The sequence below is a fragment of the Abrus precatorius genome, unplaced genomic scaffold, assembly GCF_003935025.1.
Source record: "Abrus precatorius isolate BTA unplaced genomic scaffold, Abrus_2018 Scaffold10, whole genome shotgun sequence".
NCBI classification, from domain to species: Eukaryota; Viridiplantae; Streptophyta; class Magnoliopsida; order Fabales; family Fabaceae; genus Abrus; species Abrus precatorius.
This window is the reverse complement of record NW_020874292.1, coordinates 33,058,689-33,073,513: the sequence shown is the minus strand read 5'-3', so window position 1 is coordinate 33,073,513 and position 14,825 is coordinate 33,058,689. Positions and strand designations below refer to the sequence as shown.

General features: G+C 27.1%; 1 protein-coding gene across 1 annotated transcript; it reads right to left on the bottom strand.

Moving 5' to 3' along the window:
- Positions 1 to 969: 969 nt before the first annotated feature.
- Positions 970 to 6,010, bottom strand: LOC113852734 (plant intracellular Ras-group-related LRR protein 6-like). The gene is made up of 3 exons (XM_027483091.1): positions 5,490 to 6,010; positions 4,476 to 4,645; positions 970 to 1,984 (listed from the first exon to the last, which is right to left on the bottom strand). Exons 1-3 carry the CDS (start codon positions 5,691 to 5,693, stop codon positions 1,312 to 1,314), a joined length of 1,047 nt encoding a protein of 348 aa, XP_027338892.1. The 5' UTR covers positions 5,694 to 6,010; the 3' UTR covers positions 970 to 1,311.
- Between the last annotated feature and the right edge of the window lie 8,815 nt (positions 6,011 to 14,825).

The window sequence follows — 14,825 nt, the reverse complement described above, 5'->3', positions numbered from 1 at the left end:
TTTTTTCATAAATCTATACTAAGTAACTCTCTCATGTTTTCATGTAGCACATACTCTTGCTCTTTGATGCTTGATATATGTAGCTCAAGGATCAAATTTCAAGAAACCTGGTTGCATTGTTTTTTTACTGCTGATGATTGGTTTGCTCTGTTTAAGTCTATATCTCTATTTAGAGATTTATTTACTTTAAGCTGCATGCACTGTGCTCATTTGTGCATAATCTAGTCAAAGGTGAAGTTTTAAGAAATGGATATCTGAAATGATGGTTTTGTTTTAAACTCTGCTGTTGTGCGTGCTTTCAGTAGCACCAAGTGCTGAGCCAGTCATCTTACTGCTAGTTGGGAATTAATCCCTTAAACCCCTTTCCCCTGTTTCCCCTGTCTGAGAAATGCAAACATAAATACATCCAAGCCTTTTCCTTGCTAGGTGGAGTTGGTTGTATGGATCATATAATGCCATAAAATTTTCTCATATATTTAAAGTTTAAGATAGATCATTTACTTTAAATCTCTCGTAATGGTTTGACTTGTAGTTTTCCTTGGCCTCCCTGTACATCATTATTGGATTATTTTTCTTTTGAATAATCCTCTTTATTGGTGCTTCTACGGGTTTTCTCTTCAAACAATTTAAGATAGGACTTCCAACAGTTTTCTATAATGAAGGTTATCGCAACTTTCTAACTAAAAATAGTATTTCTAATTTTATCTTTACACTGATAGTTATCTACTTCGAAATAATTGCCTTTAGACCCTTTCAAAATCCATGGACAAGTGCAATTTTCATGATTGTGGCTACTGTTTATCTTTATTTTTAGGAGGCCTGTAATGTGTTTGTCCTTATGGGTTCAAAATATAAACTGCCACCTTAGTGGGAGTGTTGTACAAATATGTCAGTAACTAATCAATTTATGGTGCGTTAGTTTTTCGTCGCATTATGGATGATGATTCACGTGGAAGCACTTAACTTCATGCAATCGCAAACTTCAATAACAAATTAGGAATAAATACAATAAAAGAGTGCGGGTCAATTAGACCATAAGATCCACAAGTTGTACAAGATCCAAGAACCGAAAAGAAACTAGACTCGCTCATTTAACTTGTTAACAGCTATTCATTTATCTTCAGAAGAAATTGACTTGAACAAATATTCAAAGTTTGACAAACTCACCATCGTTTCCATTCAATGATACATTCTAGTATTTTACATACACGCATACAACCTAACCTAAGCAGCAGTTACTTCGATTGGTAATTATCACACTTTTAGATTGTTTTCAACAGACAGGGACTTACATAAATACTTTGTTGCTTCTCAACTGAAGGAACGACGGGGTGAGAAGAGGCGAAGAGGTGAGAGCTTTCCCATGAAGCCTGGGGAAGCAAGACCATTGATAGACTGAAACTGAAGCATCTTGTAACCAGCATGTTCTCGTTTCCCACTTTTCATTGGTCTATCAAAGGTCCCACATTTCACCAATTTCCCCACCCACCACCTCTTCTTGGTTGGGCTTTGATGGTTTGAGTTAATCTTTTGACACATATACTCCATCACCGCATGCAGTCCATGCTCTACCACATCCACTGGAGGACAACTAAGTGGGTTTCCTTCCACACTTAACTTCTGTAGCTTCTTGAGACATCCAATTGATTCAGGCAAGGTCTTGATCTTGTTGTAGCTAACGTCTAATTCAACCAGGGACAAGAGGAGACCTATGGAGTAGGGGAGGGACTCAAGGTACTGGAAATTTTGGCTCACATTCAGAGTCTCAAGGTTGATGAGATTCTCAAGGTCCTCGGGAAGAGCCCTGAGGCAATTCAAACGTGCATCAAGAACCTTCAAAGCTGTTAGGTGTGAGGTGGAGCTAGGAAGAAACACTAGCTTGTTGGAGTTCACTGCTAGCTTCTTGAGGTTTATGAGCTCAAAACCTATTGTGTCTGGCAGCTTGCTCAGCTTGTTGAAGTTGGCATTCAGTTCTTCTAAGGCTCTGATGGGTCAAAATCATAGTAGACGTGCATGTTAAGAATGAACCATGTAATCAATATGAATAATCACACACACACACACACACCCCTCCATTATCATTTAATTATTAAAATTGATCCTACTTTGTTTCTAGCACACTTCTAGTTTTGTCATATTATTATGATTTGCAAGAAATTATAATATTGATTTGGGATGCAAGTAAACTAGAAATGCTTAATGGCACGTCGAAATAGAATGGAAAACTTAAGGTAATTAAAGAATTTGAAAAATTAAATGGGATTATTTATGTTGGGACAAATTGTCCTTTTCATTGACCTATAAATATTATTATTGTCGGGTGATCGGTGCCTTTTGAGGCTGCAAAAGGTTGAAGTTCTTCGTCAATTGCTGAAGAGTGCCTCCTCCTTCAAGCATATTCTTCGTTTTTAACATTTTATTCCTAGCACAATTAATGTTATGAGAACATTCCAGGACTTCCCATTTAAATTTGTTTTCTGCGGTTTGACCTACATTGATAATTATTTTTTGGTACCATGATCCTAATATAAAATCTACTAGTGACATTAATTTAGGCATACATTTCAATCATGATCAATAGTTTAAAATTAGTACTACCAAACTTTAAAATAAATGGTCATTTTTAGCCGACTGAACCTACCTTCGGCTGTTATATATAGGGCAAACTATAAATATAATGGCGAATATAAGAAAAGATGAAGATTTTTTTTTCAAACTGCAAACATGAGCATGTGATAGCAGCCCGCGATTACGTATTCATCTACATTTAACTGATTTGTCGTTTTCTTTCTTCAAAACTAAGTGGAATTCAACGATTTCGTAGTGAAAACAACTTATATATTTGATAAAACTAAGGGTGGATCAGAGCCTATGTATAATCGTACATGTGTTTAATAATCAATTAATCTAACATTTATTAAGTTTTCAAATCCAAACATGACGTAGGATCCTTTCGTACGCGGGATTTGATGCCGTCGTGCCAAAATAAAAAACAAGAATGGGAACGTTATATCCACGAACATTTTGGGCACAGCTAATGGAGAAGGAGAGGAAGAACTGTTGATCGTTCAGGTTAGAAAGGTGAAAAGCAAATCAGAATCTAAAAAAAATTAGTGAGGATTTGATTTTCGCGAGGTCTATGAGAAAGAAGTATATTATTTATCTACATAAGGTTACCCATTAAGGAAACACACAAGAAAGGAATATCATTGAAAAAACCATTATATTTGCTATCTGTTTTAAAATTTGTCTTTTGTTCTACGTCTTGTTTTCCTTTTTACTTATCAGCTGAAAAGGACAATACACAGAATCACAGATAGAGTAAAATAATTGTTTATATATATATATATATATATACTTTCTAATATGATTTTTACTATTATTTATCTCTTATGTATGATAATTATATAAAGTACTGAAGAATCAAATGATATTCTTCTGAAACTTCTAAGTAAAATAAATTGAAACAAAATTTTCTTTTAGAAATTGATAGATAAAAAAAATAGGGGGAGTAATAACTTTAAAAAATGTTTTAAAAAAAGGAATTAGTCGGAAGAGAGTTTTAAAAGGGAAGGTAGGAGGAGAGAGTAAGTTTTTAAAAAACTAAGAGAATTATATATTATTTATGATAATAATTAACTGATAAATATATTAAGTTTATGTTAATTTATTTTATTTTAAAAATTATAAATTAAAATGTTTATTCAAGATGGAAATTATGTCCTCTCTTTCTTTTTTTCTTCCAAATCCTAAACATTTTCCAAGAAGAAAAAGAGAAATTCAATTCAATAATAGAATTTTTTAATAAATTTTTATAATTTATTTGGTGGAAAGTAATAGAATAAGAAAAAAAGAAGAAGAGATAGTAGATATGATTATTTGAATGGAGTAGATAAGCACAGGATAGAACCGATTCCTTACTGATCCTGTGTGAATGGGCGAACTATTATTCAAATGTTCTGAATTGTTTATTTGTTTTTCTTTTTTGCTTTTTAAGGTCAGTAAGTGTTCTGTATGTTTTGAACATTTCTTTGTTTTGCTGGATTACAACGTAAGCCGCTTTTATACTAAATCAAGGTATTAAAGTTTCAGTTTGTTTTTTCATCTCTTTTCTTTTCTTTGAGAGTTATTAGCAAGATATAGAATTCTCTCTCTCTTTTTTAATTGTTCTTCACTACTGAACGTGGAAATTCGTTTAATCAATGTCAAAGGCTTTATCATTAATTAAATCAGTGCAACACATTCAAAACAATTTTTGTTTAAAGTACATACTAAAAGAGAGTAATAAATATATCTAAAATTCTTAACAGCAAAAATATTTGCAAAAATAGATTAATTAATAGAGAAAGTGAACAACACCCCATTATGAAGTGATTTTAACATGTTTTAGCTGAATTGAAAACTTGATCGACATGCAAACTTGAATCTTCAATTAAATTATCAGAAAAGTAGAAAGAGAAGTGAAGAAAATGAACCTGCAATTCTCAATGGTTTTGGGGAGGAATTCGATGAAATTTCCAGAGACATTCAAAACCTTGAGCTTAGAGAGGCAACCAATGGAATTGGGGAGGGACCTGAGCTGATTGGAGCACACGTCCAAGACCTCCAAGTTGAGTAGTCTCGCCGTTAAGGATTCCGGAATTTCCTGTTAGAGAGTAATATATTCTTCATATATAAAATTGATATAATTAATTAATAAAGTAATATTATATTCTCAGGGTATAATATTATAACACCCTTTAATTAATAAAACTAGTGATGCAGATACAAAAAGTATTGTGTGAAAAATAGTCTGAAAATTGTATTACTTTAATTAATAACATATTTTATGCAATTAATTTGCAGGAGAATGATATATGGAGGAACCAACAAATTAATATATAGTAAAATAGATTTATCACTCCCTCTTATATAAATCATCATTCATCACCTGATCATTATCAATATTTACATATAAATAATTCCAAAGAAAATTTGGTTTCTCACAAAATAGTGATATCATTCAACTCGTATACAAAAACCCATCGAGTAAAAGGACTACTGTTTATTCTTATTATATATACGACATATTTTAAGATTCTCTCTTAATGGAAGTTAAAAGAAATTCGAGATTGAGAATCAATTATATGTCTCATTTTTTTTCCTCATTTATTAGATGTAAATTTGAAGAGCAACCAAGTTCATATATAAGTAGTATACGCTGCACAGAAAGGAAGATAAGTGCAAAGAACACCAGAAGTTTATTTATTTTTGAGCTTTTCATTGCATTAAAAGAGTAAACAATTTATAATTTTACATGCGCAGCATACATATCGACTTAGCTCATCAGGATGTGGTTGGTTTTGGGATGAACATTTGGCAGAATCAAGATGATTAATTTTGACTAGATCAACGCAGTTCCATATCCATAAATCTTTGTTCTGAATATATTCATCATTAAAGTCTCGAACATATACGGTTGCATAAACTAAATAGTTATGTAGACGTACCTGGAGATTGTTATTGGATAGGTTCAACATGCAAATGGTCGCTAAATCAAACGAAGGTTTGGGAAGAGAGTCCAAAGACAAGCAACTCAAATCCAGAACTTGAAGCCTTGCTTTCTCGGTGCCTTTGCTCCCCTCCCTCTTTCTCATCATCGTATCCATCTTTGTCATGGGCTGTGGAAATTGTTGCAATTGGTACATATCCATAATTGCAAGTTACGATATGATAAATGATAATAATAACTGGATCACGAAGACCCCCTTTTTTCTTTTCTTTGACTTTTCCCCCCCTCTGATCGAAACGGAAGTTGAAAACAAGAGAGAGGAAGATGGTGAAAGAGAGGGACAAGTAATTAAGCGATTATATATGGTGTACACAGACGCCTGATGAACTCTCTTTCTTATAAAGTCTGAATTAACCCAAGAAAGGTAGGTAGTGGAAGAGTGTACACACTAACACACACATATATGGGGGAATAGAAGGAGTTGAAAACGTACGGATGAGGACGAGGTTGATGGTGAATGACGTGCGATGGAAGTACAAAAACCGTATAGTCAGAGGTTGCGTGCCGCGCCATGTTGTCCACTTGATTATCGACCACCTCTGTTTTACGTTTTATATTCACATATTCATTTAAGAATATCCTCCTCACAAGCCTCTGTTTTTACACTAATTAATTATTTCTTACAATATATAATTTTAATTATTAATTAAATTGATTTTCTAAAATTTATAAATATTTATTACCTCTTTTATTTTAATGAGTAAATATTTAATTATAAATAACATATTTATATCATACTAAATTTTAATATACATAATTATAAAAATAAAATAAAATAATTTAATAGTTCAATTAGTTAATTTTATATTTTATAAAAAATTATTAAACAGTTTAAGTGTCCTAGATATTAACTCTTAATTTAATATTGATTATTGTTGAAGAAAACAAATTAAAAATAACCGATAAGAATATTTGTATGAAGAGGTGCAACTAGGTTCATTTTAAATGACGTTTTAGTTGAAGTCTTGATATATATAAAGAAATTCTTGGTAATAGAACTAATTTTGTTTATTGTAGATTATCTGAATTTAATTAAAACTAATTATCTCATAAAAATATTTTAACAATGTAAAATTAAAGATTTTAATAATTTAAGATGTTCATTAATTTATATTAAATATTTTCTAATAATGTGCTTAAAACATTTATTACAGTACTCTTTCACATCGTCGACTCTTACACCTCAATTAGGAGAGTACTAGTCAGACAACTGTTATTTCAAAATAAAAATCAATATTTGCATATTGAGTATAGATCTTTCTAATTAAATTATGCTAATTTAAATAAAAGAAAAATAAGTTTGGCTTTATATTGTCCAGTATTCTTTAACAATTAATTTGAAAATTTGTTGTCTATATTAATTGATGATGGTTTTATCATACTTTTTTTTTTTTTCTGAATATGTTGGTAATTGAATCAGTAAAAAAGTAATGTCAAATTTGAATTTACTTAACAAATAAAAATAAAAAATTATAAAAAATGAGAAGAAATATTTGTGCGTTAAATAAATTAACTAAAACAGTTTGATTTCAATTGGTCATGTCCACTCGAGTATTTGCCTAAACAAAAAATCACATGAGAAAAGATTGATATATACAATAGATACCTATTGTAAGATACTTTTAACCTAATTAACGACAAAGTATATTGTATAACATGCTTTTAAAGATCTCTCTGATTAAAAATAAAATAATAAAAATTAGACTTAGACTAACTAAAATTAGTTTCATGCTTATGTTTATATATTTTTTGTCATTTAATTTTGTTAACTCATAAATTAAGGTTAATATATAAAAAGGAAGAATAATTAATGTTTATTAGTATTAGTTACTAATTAAGAAAAGGTATTAGTTACTAGTTACACTCATTAGATAAATCATCATAATTTGTGAAGTTTAGTGATGCAGAGGATTTATTTGAGGGGGGAAAAGTCATAGGATTAGAAGAGAAAAGTTTCTCTTATGATAATCAAACGAAATAAGAATATTTTAATGTATCCCCCTCCTCTCTCTCTCTCTCTCTCTCTCTCTCTTCTATTCAAATTTCTCTCATTTCTTCAATTGAATTAAACACACTGTAAAAACAAATCAAACAAACTACTTTAATTGGTTTGACTCACCTCGATTCTTTTCAATTTATATCGAATAATAATATGTTTCTCTCAAATAAACTCAGATATTTCTTTTATTTAATTTCCATTTCAATTGATACTTAGTTAATAATACATTGGTCTAAAAATTTATATAAAAACCTAAGAAGATGAATAAAATTTTATTTACTCAAATTTAGAAATAAAATCAAAATTTAAACCAAAGTCAAATGTTTTTTCATAAAAAATATAAACAAAATTAAAATTGCCTATTTTAATTTAGATTTATTCGGTTTGGTAATTGACTCTTACCTATAAATATATACCGAGTTAAATTGGTACACCATTTTAAATAATGTATTATAACTGCTGTAGGAATACAAACTACTAAACTTTGGCTAATGATAGATGATTTGAGTACATTGTATGAGTTCATAAATATGAGCATCATTATCTATTTGTCTTCGGTATATATATATAAGTTTATCACAAAATCTAACTTATAAATATTCTAAGCATGCTCATTTAAAAAAAAAATAATTACAGAAAAGTTTATCCTTATTATTAGTAAATAAAAAAGTAATTATAAAGTTGAAAAGTGTACTTGTGATCTGTCCCCAACTAGCCGCGAATCTTGGGCAACAAAACACCTTGCATTATTCTACTAAACACCATTTTTTATTGCATACAACATAAAGGACTCAAGTTTATTCGAAAATAGCATCCTTTATTTTTATTTTTTGAATCTTTATTTATGTTCCATTGTTAGAACAAATCAAACATAGTTGGTATTCTTACAATGATATATCAGTCTCTAGAAAGATTATCATTTTGCTGGATTATTATTTATCGATTTTAGTTGAAAGGTTAACATACCAAACATTGTGAAAATAATTATGTTTTAATTGAATATACGTAACATACTTCATGTCAACTACGATGACGCACGTCAAAATAATAAATGAGGATAAATTTTATTTTGCCATTGACATTTGTGCCTTAGTACTTTGGATTTACATTTAAATAGAAATAAAGTTATATTTAATTTAACATTATTAAATTATAACTTTTGCTTTAAATATGCTAACGTGTTTTTAAATGTATATTTACTTGTAAGGATTTAATCAATTTTGATTCATAAACAACTAAAAAGATTTAGACTCTATTAATACCATACAGTGTATTACGTATTTATTATTACTCTCATGTATTTATTGTCACTTCAATTTAAAAAAGTCATATAATAATATTTTTGAAGTTAAGAGTATAACAAAAGAATAATTAATATTATCTTTAACTTTAAAAATGACCGATAAAATAAGATGAGACAGGTAAGAAAATCGAAAGAAGTACTGTAGATGATTATCTCATTGATTACCCACGGTTATATCATTTAATGAGTTTGACTAAAATAACAAGTACTTGAAAATCTAGTTTTTTATAATATCCCAACACATTATTTAGTGATAATGTAAAAAACAAATATGTGAAAGCTAGAAAACCGTACAAAAACTGGTACGAATTGGCACAAAAGTGTTTGAAACATGGCGCATGAGAAAAATGACTATTGAGCGGAACAATTCTACGGCTATGAAACCTCTCTCACCTTCTACTGAGCTATTATTAAAAGAAAAAAGCCCAGAGAAGCAAATTTTGATTTGTTTAATTGAATTTAAGTCAGGAATCAATGATCACTTCAGAAATTGAATTTTGACTTATCGTTAGATACTGATAAAATATAATTATTGATAAAGTTTTTTAAAAAAATATCAAGTTTAAGTTTTGACTTACCATGGCATTTGCTTTCGATGGTAGAGCTCAGCACGCAAAATCGGCTACGTACAATGAATAATTTACGAGAAAGTTAATTATAATCGGCTGAAATTTTCAAACTATTTTTTTATTTATCTGTTGCATTCGTTTAAAGAGAGAAACGACTTGAAAATAATATCTTTTTAAATAGGAAACAATATAATTCGAATGATGAATATAACAAATCTACAAATTATAATAATGTTTGTTTGTGCAATACGTTTACTTGTGCCGTACTGCACTTAATTCCAATATAAAAGCCTATGCTGACCAATTGTCAACACTTTTGTGTTATTTTCATCATTTTATTCAAATATAAAGGCTTATTAACACTTGTTTAATAAATAAATAAATAAATCAAGTTTTTTATTAAGACTGATTTAGATATGACTGACTTAACTTTTTTAATAAATAAATAAAGTTTAATTTTTTTAAAATTTATTTAAATAAATAAGTCAAGTCTAAGTTATTTATAAAGTTTATTAAGCTTCACAAGCCGGCCTATATATATATATAATTTAAAAATAGAGCTGTCAAAATATATTTAAATAATAAATTTATTTAATAATATATTTTTATATTTTTAATTCTGTTATTATTAAATTAATATATTGTGTTATAATTCTTTTTATTTATAATTATAATAAACAGAAATTATATTTTATTAAAAATAAAAAATATTTGTACACGATTATACTTTTTAAATAATAAATTTATTTAATAATAAATTATTATATTTGTTATATTCAAATAAGTTAAAAAATAGTTAAGTCTTTGAATAAGAATAAGACGCAATCAAAACTAAACGAAATAAAATTTAAAAATAAAATAATAAAATAATATTAATATATTTTTTATACTCTTAATTTTATTATTATTAATTTAATTATTTAATTATTATATTAATATATTATGTTTAATTCTTTTTCTTTATAATAAATAGAAATTATTTAAATATGAATTATATTTTATTCAAAACTAAAATTTTATTAAAAAAAATGATAGAAAAATAAAATAAAAAATTATTATAATATATATATATATATATATATATATATATATATATAATCAGACCATGTAACAAATAATATAAATAATATAATTATAAATAAATTATATAATAATACATATTTTTGTAACTTGCATGTGTTTTAATTAAATTATTAGTTAATTTATCAATTTATATGTAATATATAAGTATGTGTTTTAATTTATTGTATCAGTAATATTTTTATATTACATTAATGTTATAGTGTGGTTAATTTTATGTTTATTTGTTAATTTAAAATAATAAATTAATAAAATAAATAAAATTAAATATTTTGTAATTTTTTTAATTTAATAGTTATTATTATTGTCATTATATATATATATATATATTGCATTAAATTTATATTTATTTATATTTTAAAATATAATAATTTTCTTTTAATTGATTCAACAAATTGTGTGAATGTTATTTTTTGTTATCTATTTTATGTGTTCACTATAACTTTATTTGTTGAATATAAGATTTCTTTAAACAAATAAAATATGTTTTTAAAATAAAACTAAAATTTTTAATATTTAAATAATTTTTAAAAGATAAATCAAGAAAAATATAAATATAAATTTTATTAATATAAAATATTTATAATTAATGTTTAAATAATATTTTAAAAATTATTTATAAAATTATATAAATATTATTATAATTATTTAATAATTATTAATAACACAGATGAAAATTATAAAAATATGTAAACTAATTTAATAATAAAATATTTATATTTTTATTAATATTAAAATATTTTTTTTGTAACAGTTTTCAGACCAGGTCAGACTAGTTAAATAGGTCAGGTCAAGCTGAAAATAAAGCTTTTAACAAGTAACAGAAAAGGCTCAGACATAATAATTATATTATAGGCTAGACCTGTTTAGAGTAAAGTCTGATCTAAGTTGACCTGTGTCCATCCTTATCTAAGTGTAACTCCTATAATTTGTTTAAAATGAGTTGGTTTATATATATATTACTCAATGAGTTCATTTATAATAAACTTAACAAATTCGTTAAAAAAATATGTTATTTTTTCAGCAAAGTTAAAATCAATAAATAAAAATTTATAATAATAGTTGTTGGTGTACCTAGTTGTTAATTGCATAAAAAAGTTTAATTTTAATATATTATTTATATTGTTAACTAATTAAAAAGTTATTAATGAAATTTTTAATGTGATTATTAAAAAAATATTTTATGACAATTTATAATTGAGTATTAACATATTACATTATTAATTTATTTTAATTAAATTAAAAAATATTTAGACTTTTGTCCAAAAAAAAAAAAGGTTTACACTTCTTATAAACTATTTTTTAATTAATATAAAGAGTTGGCTTCTTACATGAGATATATTATTTTTAGAAAAAAATATTTACTTTGTTCTTTGATTACTAAGATTTTATTTTATTTTGATATAATACATAAAAAAAAACTAATTTTTTAATGTATCTTGTATATATAGTTTATTTTTAAAATTAATATATATATATATATATATATATATATATAATACTTCCTTAACTGTCGTATTACTATGCAGTTACTCTCTTTCAACAGACAAGAAGAATATAAAATATTCTATAAAGATATTATAACAAAGGCAAAGATAGAAATAGTAAACAAGTGTATCTTTTTGCAGAAACAATATATATATATATATATAATATTTAGTGGAGAGCTTGCAATTCTTCTCAACACGAACTTCTCGCAGCAGCAATGATGACTCAAGGTCATCAACTGAGGGTGGTTGAATCTTGCTCTCATCATATGAAAAAGATTGATTAAGGCTTTATATTTGGATGGTAATCCTTCAAGAATGACATCAACCTATTCTCGATCGTCCGGAGACAAGATCACCAATCACATAAAAATTGATATTGCCCTTGATTCTTGCTAAGAATGCAGCAATTGCTCTTTTGCCCAGTGATGTATTTCACAACGAAGTTCGGAATTGTCCCAAAGATGATAGGCATGTTTGCAATCAATCACTTTGATTCAGATGGAGCTAGTGATGGAAGATTGTAGCCACTAGAAGACTAGCACATTTTGCTATCCTAGGTAAGGTAGGCTTTGTTGACAATGCCAAAAGTTTGATCAAATTCATTGAGAAATCTTGGGAAAATTGATGCTTTGACCAATAATTGATGAAGATGATGGCCTGTATTCACCGACTCAATTTATTGTTTCCGTATATAGAAGGAGTTTCTTGCCATTGAGCTTTTCATCAGTGAAATGAGTGAAAGAAATTGGTGCATTGGAAGGAAGAACAAAGGCTAATGAAGGTGTATGATTTCAATTGGGAGAGGGAGGTAGGGTGGGATCGAAGTGGTCTTACATGTATCTAAGAGGGTGGCAAACAAGAACGTGGAGGATTGGCGTTGGCCATATTATTTGATAACCTCAAGCTTTAGATATAATACTAGATTTACGAGTATAAAGAGGTCTTGCGAAATTGTATTGTCAATGGTTATTATAAAGAGGTCTTGCAAGGAGTGTGATGTTTGGCTTGAAACCGCATCAGGTGCCATGGAACAACATAGAATGATAAGATGGGAAACATCTTTGGAAGGTGTAGTGATGACCTTGCTTTAGTGCCATGGAAAACCCGGGTATGACTGATTTTGGTGGTTTGCTTTGTGATGCAGCAAGAGTCTTGCTTGGAAGTTTCTATGGTCATGTTGGTGTTGTAGATGATACTTTTGCTGAACTTTTCGCACTCCTTCATGGTCTTCAAACATCGTGAAATATGGTGTTTAGAAATGTCATGTGATTGTCTGATTGATTGGAAGTTATTAGGCTCATTTTATATGTTGCTTACTATATACAATAATCATTATTAATATCTAAGACATTACTTTTTTTTATCAGTGATCTATGGATCTTGTTTAATTTTCTCAATGATCGTCTTATTGGTCTTGATCAATTCTTGTTAGTTGATGCAATGTGAAAACAGACGTTCAGGAAATAAAAAAAATAGCAATGAAAACAAATGAAAATGAAAATTAATGATGAGTGATGCAACCTAAAATTCTAAGAAATAATATAAAGTTTGAGAATTAGAATTATATTTTATAAAGATAATAAGATTGGTTTATTCATGAGCACACAAAAATGTCTTATCAATTGCAATTTTTCTTTTAAGTTTTGTTATCATCAAAATGGTTTACAAATTTTAAGCAAAATATTTTTCAAACCAAATTAATTAGAGTTTTTGTGTTTTTAAAATGACACTACAAAATTACTTAATTAATTACTCTACTGCATTCAATCAAATACATCCATAATATTTTTTAGTATTTGTTTGCAAGACATGGCCTAATTAATCAGAGACCTTGCCTAATCAATTAAAGATCCTTTGAGACTTTATTTTTAACTTTGAAGCATTTGCCTAATCAATTGTAGCTTTTATTCTTTTGATTTTTAAAATATTTTTTTTAAATGAAACAAACATGCTTTTAAATTGTTTGTTTTTAAATTAATAGTAATTGATGAACTTCAAGGGACACTTTTGTTTTGTGAGAAAATGATTCTAAGAAGGTCTTAATTAATTAGAACTCATCTATTATGTTTGGTAGCACACTTATATCAAATTATTTATGTTTTTGAAAAACCATTCTTTCATCCTATTCAAATTTAAATACTTTCTAATATATTTAAAGGGACTTGTAAATTTTTCTTACAAACGAAAAACATTAACGTTTACACGAATCATATTGTGTACAATTCTCATTCTTATTTCTTTTAACTTCATTACACACATCTCTTAAAAATTGATGATGGGTGATTTAAGTTAAGATTTCAAGAGAGAAAATAATATTTAAGACTTGAGACTGTATAATTTGTAAAGATAACAAGATTGTGCGTTATTGATGAGTTTATAAAAATATTTTATCAATCATATTGCATTAGATTTCTTATATAAGTTCGATATGCATCAAAATAATTTTTAAACTAAATTAATTGAAGTTTTAATATTTTTAAAATAATACTATAAAATTGACCTAATTAATTACTTTAATGCACTTAATCAACTATCTTAGTAAATGTTTTAGTATTTGATGGTAAAACGTGACTTAATTGTGTAGGAGACCTAGCCTGATTAATTAAAGAGTTTTAAGAACTCTATTTATAATTAGCAACATTTGTTTAATCAATTAACATGTTTTTAAATTAATAACAAATGCTAGACATAATATCCCTAATCAATTAGGGATTAGATTTTTAAATTTAGATGTCTTTACTCAATATCTTAAATAAAATATTCTAACGATTATTATAGTAAAAAAATATATAAAAGTAATATTTAAAAATTAGACATAAGTTATAAACATTTA

What these genes read in the sequence shown, in the direction of transcription:
- LOC113852734 (XM_027483091.1), bottom strand. Translation starts at nt 5,693, where the DNA reads ATGGATATGTACCAATTGCAACAATTTCCACAGCCCATGACAAAGATG. An exon ending in TATCCAATAACAATCTCCAG is followed by an intron (nt 4,646 to 5,489) that starts GTACGTCTACAT and finishes ACTCTCTAACAG; the next exon opens with GAAATTCCGGAATCCTTAAC. An exon ending in AAAACCATTGAGAATTGCAG is followed by an intron (nt 1,985 to 4,475) that starts GTTCATTTTCTT and finishes TTGACCCATCAG; the next exon opens with AGCCTTAGAAGAACTGAATG.